This window comes from Brugia malayi, assembly GCF_000002995.4.
Source record: "Brugia malayi strain FR3 genome assembly, contig: Bm_v4_Chr4_scaffold_001, whole genome shotgun sequence".
NCBI classification, from domain to species: Eukaryota; Metazoa; Nematoda; class Chromadorea; order Rhabditida; family Onchocercidae; genus Brugia; species Brugia malayi.
In genome coordinates, this window is record NW_025062478.1 from 12,397,202 (window position 1) to 12,405,366 (window position 8,165).

Below are 8,165 nucleotides of genomic sequence, written 5' to 3' on the forward strand. Positions count from 1 at the left end.
GCGTTCTCAACCTCATAAAATGACAGCTCTCATTAGAATGCAATGTTTACACGACTAGACTTAGTACCCAGTGTTACGGGATGCCCAATGTTACGTGAGATAGGCACAATTATAATTATGCGATCTACCGAGATCGTCTTGTGCTCCTCGAACGGGCCATGTACAGTTAAGCTAGAAGTCAAATTTATATATGAGTAATCCTTCCACTCTAACTCAAATGTCAAATTGCTCGCATTCAGTACTTCCTCTTAGTTTCACGAGGAAACTTGACCTCACTCTTTTGTAAACGCAAAAACAAACTGAAAGAAGCAAAGAAACAATTTTTTTCAGACAGCGTCGTACATTACACTAACGTCACACTTTCCCTTACAAGCCTCTTTGGTTTATTTCACAAATTAATTAATTCATCAAAAACTCAAAGACAATCACACCATACTTCAGCAAAATACTCTCAAAGAACACAGTGGTCCGTTAACGTTGCACAATGTCCATGTTAATATTAAGCATGCGAAGCACACTTCGCCACGCGCTAGTTTCTCTTCTCCACAATACTTATACTTTTCCCATATTCTTCTCGCTTCTCCATTTTTCTTGTACAATGCCTTGTAATTGTAATTAACCGTATGCGCGAGATGCGCTAATGTCGTGGTCCATATTTTCGTTATAGCTTTCAGTTAGTACGGTTTTATTTACGTAAGAGCATATGATGGTCATTTTAGATAACAATGATCAATGCTGTTAGGAAAAGCATAAGAAGGTAAAGGAAAGAGAAAGAGTGGTGAGTAATCCTTTGAATGTAACGCCAATAAAAAATTAAATTTATTACTTATTTTTCCAACAGCTTTATAAAAAAATCATATTTTTTTCACTGTCACCACTATCTCGTGGTATCATTCTCATTGACAGCACTGAGTGATGAAGTCGAATGTGTCATTCATTTTTGAAGATCATTTGATTGATGTCATTTTCACGAAATACCTCTTCAAAATCATTATCCCAGTCATATGGATCGCTTAACTGTCGATTATTCGTAAAATCCTATAGTACATCATATTCTTGAATGAATCTTGTAAAATATACATAAAGTTTTAACTGTATATGGGAGTTTTTGCGTACTTGATGAGGTAGCTGATGACATGTAACGTGCTATTTAGACCAGAAACACGCACGTAACTTTTTGCGCTGAATCTTACAATAAATTTGAAATTACAAATCAAATTTTATCATTAATACATTGATGAATGAAGAAAACCAACCTAATGTAATCTAACCTAATTTTTGATTAACCTTTGAACTTTGACGAATAAAAAAAGCTATACAGTTTGTGCAGATAATTTGAAGCTCATTTTATAGCCATTTCTGCTAGGTTTATACGACTATCGAATGTCTCTTTAAAAGTACATCTAAAAAGTTATATTATTAAAAAGAAAAATTCACTAGCATTATATTCTGAAGAGCAATATAGTTTGGTTCATCATTTGCATCCATTGAATGTACAGCACGTCCAAATTCACGTAAACCTTCACCAACCTTCTCTGTTACACTTTGAAAATCATCTTCTTGCTGAAAGAAAATATTAAATGATTACAAAATGATCTAATTGAATTAGTGTAAATTAAAATTAATTACATTGCTACTAGGTAATAGCATAGAATAAGCAATCATAAAAATGTCTTGCTGAAATTTTTATCGCTGAGAAATTTTAAACATATTTTCATCTACTTAAAACTATTTACTTTTCAAAATGATATTCTTTTCTCGAATTTCCATCATATAAGAAAAATAAAAAAAACATTGCAGTTTTCAATTCTAGTCGATATGAAAGAAATTTTTTTTCTCTCAATTCAAACTTACAACAGCTTCTTTCAATGCTTTCACTTCTTTACTTTTTCTTGCTTCTTTCCACGGTACATAACCAAGAACCATTTCAATTGCCGCATAAAACAAACTTACTAAGTCATCTGATGGTCCTTCAATGAAACGAATTGAAATTTGAACCTTTCCTTGTTAAATAAACCAATGTATCAGTGATAAAATTAGAAGCGATGACTTCTCACCAAGATCCTTTCCTTCATGTGCCCGTAGGGATGCATAAAGTTTGGTACCACGAAATCCGCAATCTCGTCTTAGTGGTCGCACTCGACCATTTGGATAGCGGAAACGTCGCGCTAATCCATAATCAACAATCACTAAGCGATGCTTACTCTGATGTAATTTTATTCATAAATTAGTAGTTTCATTATAAACGCAAGATTGAAGTGAAAAAAAAAAAAGTTTATCAGAAAGGGTACAAATTAAAGATCAAAATGATTTTGTCTTAGCAAATAACTCAAGATGTTAAGAGTACAAAATAAATGAATTTTAGTTGAGTTAATGATTAAATAATCTAATTAAAGATTTCTTTTTATTATCTGTTATGTTTTCATTTGTCTCATTCAATTTTTTAGTGTGTTTCTTTATGGATGATCCTAAACTTACGACTTCAGAGAGTCCAAAGCACAAATTATGTGGTTTAATATCTCGATGAATATAACCGATCTGATGGATATCTCGCAATCCTGCTATTCCCTGCAGCGGATGAAACAAATTGTTTATGGAGATGTTCTTTTGTTGTTTGAACTATAAAATCAGGATAACAAATATAAATGTGCCTTTTCAATTTAATATTAGCTAATAGTTACATGTGGTGATTTTATTTTAAAAAGCTGCAAATATTTGCAACTTAAATAGCAACTACATGCCAGTTTCAGACTAATTATAACACATTAATTAGCCAAGTAAATGTTTATAAACAATTTATTACCTTTCATGGTCCTTCATTATTCACTTATCAATTGATGGAAAAGGGATATTGAATTTAAAGAATTCTTGTAGAATAATTACAGATAGTAACAACCTGAATGGAAGTATATACGTTAAATCACTTAACGAATATATGCTTAAACCTGTATGACAATGCGAGCCATAGTTGAACGTGAAAAACGTTTAAGCGGACTTTGCTTTCTAATATCATTTACATTCTGTGATAATAATTGCATAATTATATAATTAACTCTGTTTGTGGAGCCACTTCCCCAAAGAAGTGGAACATGTGCTCTTCCTTGTAATCGAAGTAATACCTATTAAAAGTAATGAAGTAATGAAAAGTAATTTGCAAAAAAAAGAAAAAAAAAAAAAAAGAATAATACAGGATTATAATCACTAACTTAAATACTTAAAATAATACATGAACATTGTTAACGACTTAGATACCAGAAAAAAAAAAGAGGAGAATAGAGAAAGAAAAAAGTTCTTTGAAAAAAAGAAGTACTTTTTGTTCTAAAATCATTCGTTTAGCCACTTTTCCTCTTCTCATTTTTGGTTCTGTTTTTATGGCTACTCCTTTCAATTCTTCACCTCTATTATCTACAGCAAAAAAAATTTGTCCATATCCACCACGACCTATGAGACCCTATAAATAATATGCAAATATTTTCTATGAATCATTACAATTTTATTATCATTTTGAAATGTCTTTTTGTTATTCAAAACTTGCATGCAATGTTTGCTTTCTACTAATGATGATCAAACAACTTTGACAATCAAAAATTTTAACTAGCAGAATTAAATGACGGTACTTAATGATATCTTAAAAGTAACATCGATATTCATTCATTTTTTGCATCACTTAACTAGCCACTCAGTTGAACTATTGAAACTTTTATAGATACCTTTGCTTGGTCTATTTAAAAGTTTTATTGCGAATAAAAGCATACGCTTATAATCCATCGTTCTGCGACAATGTCACCAATTCTAAACAATGGTACTGTTGCATTTCGTTTCTTTAATTTCGGATAAAGACGTGCAAGGCCGCTGGAAATTCATGTGTATTACTTATAAATACACTCATCTGTCAACACTTTATTCTATCGCTAAGGAATTTTAAATTTATGAGAAAATATTTTGGAATTGATAGTCTCATATTATCATTGTTATGACTTTGCTGTCCTAACATTTCTGTTAGTTCAAGATGTTAGAGGAGAATAAATAGGAATAATAGAAAGAAGGAGTAACTAATGAAGTTTGTTAGCTAAAACTCCAGTATTTCATTTTCAGCTAGCTGTAATTAGGATTCTAAAAAATGTGCTCTCGAGATATCCCGATGAGGATAAAACTACATCTCATAAAGTTTCTCATCTCGTAAAACCTTTACGATTTCATCAATGATGTGAAATACAAACACTGGTATGTTTTGCGATACGTATGTTGACGTCTGTGTAGCATTTGTTTCTGAAGTACCTGCCATCATATGTGCAATAAATCACCACTTCTAGCTATTGTCACATTAACCTTCTTTAAAAACAACCAATCATATTAAAAATGATCAAAAATACAATTATCTTTGTTTTTATTCCTAATTCTTACAATTAGAAAATTTACATTTGATTAGCATAAACCAAAGGTACAAAGGTACATTAATCAAAGATTAGCATTATTATATGGGATTATATGATAAGTAACATTACCATACCACTTTTTAGCTATTGTTCAATGAATAAGCTACTTTACAGCTACTTTTAAAAAGAAGTTTACTCTATAACTTGAGGTAGTAGAATTGAATTTTGAACATGTTAGTTCTTGATACATTAAGGTAACTCTTCTGCAGTTTATTAAATCAAGAATATGATGAATATTTTAATATTGAATGTGATGTTCAATAGTGATATGATTCATTAATGGTTTATATCTCATAGGAAATGAGATTTTCTCAAGCCAAACATAATAACAGAGATAAAGATGATGGCTGAGGATACATTTAACTCTAATGATATGTCATTAACTGGAAACTTCAAAACGAGAGCAAAATGTGATAACAATTATCACTATACAGATTTCATTGTTGTCATAAACAATTTGGTGCTATGTAAGAAGCATTTCTGAGTCGTAAGTTTGAGTTAAATCTTCGATAAACCATATCAGTTATATGACGATCAGCTCGTATTGCAGCATTTATGACGAATAGTAGTAACAAGTTGCAAATTTTGCGAGTTACCGAATCATAAATCGATAGATAGACGAAATTAGTGCTAGTTGATAGGAGTGAACTCATAGTGATGCAATCCCAGTGGAAGAAGTGCAGGTGTTAGAAACGGTTGAATTGAAAATGATAGTTGAATCATTAATTGTATGAAGAAGAAACTCTTATGATATACTATAAAAAGTTGAAAATTTTGTAATGCTCCTGGTTCATGTGTCTAATATGATAACAATATATGTTGAAGAACTATGAACATTAATATGGTCTGCAGGAAACTTAATTTACCGCCAATTATGGTATTCTTTTCATATCAATGATATCAACTGATAATGATATTAAATTGTTATTAGAACATGCCCGTATCTAATGATTCCTACTTTTTTATTCAAATTAAATTACATAGTGTAAATATTTGTAGGTAAAAGTAAAGCAAAGAAGTAGAACAGTTACTGTTCATATTAGAATGTTTTTATGTACTACATCATTGCTCTCAATGATATTTTCATCTTCTGAGAAGAGGAATTAATTCTCGAAAATTCATTAATAATCATTTATGTTGTGTAGGAATAACAATGCACAAATTTATATTTGAATCCATATTATATATAAAACAATAATCGAGATCGTGATCAGAAGCTAATGTTAATATAATGAAGAGGAGATACGTAATGCAAGAATGACAGCAAGTACTGACATACAAATTTTTTCAGAGTTTAAAAATTGAAGAAAAAAAGTAAGAAAATGTTTATTATCAAATGCCATTTTGCACGTTCAATACGAGAAATGAAAATGATCCGGCAGTATTCGACTGTTCGATGAAATGAAGTTTTGATGAAATGTTCCACTTTAAAAAAGGCCTAATTCGAAAACATTTGAAATAACTGTTCATTTCATATTATTTCATGTTATCAACCAGAAAAAACTTTCTGTTATATGTACAAGAGAGAGTATAAATTTTGTTTTGAATTAATGAATCAAAGTAGAGCAGATAATAATAAACAAAAGTGCTACGGAAATTCATCCAAGGTCAGAGAGCAGCTTCACATGGTGCTTCGAATATCATTTTCAATACAACAAAGTGTACTTATCAACGAAGAACACATATGAAGCTACTGACCGTCCTGGCTTTTGAGATGCTCAAGGGAATAATAAAGATTAAAGGGTTAAACAAAAAGGAAATTATGATATTAACTGATAAAACATACAGTTTAAATGTGAATATTAGGATAAAAAGTAGGAAATGAGCAGACTAATACCAACAATACTCTTTTTTCCGTTAGTTTTGAGTAGAAACACGTATACAATGGAAAGAAATTACAGCAAAAGAACAAAAAGTCTGCAATTACAAATCTTTGAAATTATCTCATAGGTAATAACAAAAGTAAAAAGTAAAAGTACTTTTATCTTTTGTAGCACTTTTATCATTAAAATCTTTCACTTCTCTATATTCGTCTATTTTGCCCACAATTTGTACTTCAAAAACAAAGCAAAAGCGAACTACTGATCATTGTTAATCTTCTGTAGCTTTTGAAATTATCTCACAAGTATAATATCAAAAGTAAAAGCTATTATGTTGCAGGGTTAGATTTATTAATCGTATCATGAAAGAGAGCAAGAATTATTTTAATCTACGTCATAATATGATGGCACTTAAAAGTTTTTCAAATTCGCGCGAATTCCTTGGTCACTATAACAGTATCCATGAGATGCTATTGTAACGATGAATTATATCTCAGGTTTACCTTTTTTAGTGTTAGCTCTACATATCGCAGAAAATCACTTGGTGACATAGGCTATCAACGGACTATATACGACCTTTTGCAAACTAAATTCAGTACTGCCTGAACCTCATATATCCAAGAAATGGCTTTCAGTGCTTTGGATTATCGTGAGCATGGCAACAGCAAGTCAGTACAATGTGATATTTACACAGCAACCAAACATGATGATGCTAGAGCACTACAAATCTAGCTTTCTGAAGTAGATATAGAATAATCCTTATTCTCAAACTCATCATCCTATTACATTTATGTAAAAAAACTTGACTTTTGTTCAGCAACTGATATGATCGTTCTGAAAATTTTGAAAAAATTACGTTGAATTAAATTAGTTCAAATCATATTAATTTGGGAATTTCATCAGGTTTATCTGTGAGTCTAAAAATTAAGATAGAAATGCAGAATAAACCATCATAACACTGTACAGTGTGTTACAACGGTACTGTAACTATCAATGATATAGTTAGTAGTATCAATGGTATTGAAGAAATGTGAGAATTCAGTATTCGTAACCGCTTCTTTCACAGTAATCTAAGTAATAATTAGATTTTTTTTTGGGACCAACATAGTTAATATTAATAATTAATTATAGTTTAAATGCACCAATCTTTCATCGTTTCTTATCGTACAAGACTAGTAAACACGTCCGTGAAACACACGTAACCGTATCAGCTCAGAAAACAACTACAACTCTGCCATAAACGAAAACCGACCTAACACAACCCATACAATTAGGGAAATACTACGCAGACTTTTACCGTTGCCGCATCTTACGTCCGTGTATGAGTCGTTCTGAAAAGTCATCGTCTCAGTCCTGCAAAAAAAAATCTAAATGGCTGAGAGTTTTTTCTACTGGTGATACAAGAAGGATAGATACTTTAGTTTACGTGGCGCATTTCTTATTCTAGTTCACGTGACGCATTCTTCCATATGACTTAACGATAATTATTTAGAGTAATGTGAAGTAGATGAAAGAGACGTGAGATATATGAGTAATCTACAAGTAAGTAAATGCTTTAGATAGGTATATATTATACTTTAGATAGGTATATAATTTCCCTCTTGGTATATTTAAGGAGTACTGGAAGATTTTTGCCTTTTGATCAGAATAAGATGCACATCTAATCTGTAGATTAAAAAGGTAATAAAGTAATAACTTAGGTACCTTATTGTGAAGAAATACTTGTCAGTTTAGTTTGCACTTTTTTTTTTTTTTTTTTAAATGAGGAAACAGAATATTGAGAGTTAAATGATTAGTTATCATTTCCATATTAGCTTCCTCTTCCATACCTATTCAGAATCAAAGTTATTATTCGCGCTTTACATTTATTCTCTTAAACACAGCAATTTGTTAGAACAACTATTTCTTA

The 8,165-nt window shown here is 30.8% G+C and overlaps 1 protein-coding gene and 1 non-coding gene across 2 annotated transcripts; both read right to left on the minus strand.

Moving 5' to 3' along the window:
• Positions 1 to 930: 930 nt before the first annotated feature.
• Bm5848 (Protein kinase domain containing protein) lies at positions 931 to 4,288 on the minus strand (the record flags this gene model as incomplete). The annotated part of the gene is made up of 9 exons (XM_043082534.1): positions 931 to 1,038; positions 1,438 to 1,563; positions 1,855 to 1,970; positions 2,058 to 2,205; positions 2,479 to 2,568; positions 2,946 to 3,119; positions 3,311 to 3,451; positions 3,756 to 3,852; positions 4,221 to 4,288. The coding sequence occupies 9 exons, from the start codon at positions 4,286 to 4,288 to the stop codon at positions 931 to 933; spliced, it is 1,068 nt and encodes a 355-aa protein (XP_042938468.1).
• A 1,736-nt stretch (positions 4,289 to 6,024) lies between these two features.
• Positions 6,025 to 6,153, minus strand: Bma-mir-49. The gene has a single exon (XR_006228202.1). It is a non-coding gene; the product is annotated as a pre-microRNA Bma-mir-49 (primary transcript).
• Positions 6,154 to 8,165: the final 2,012 nt, after the last annotated feature.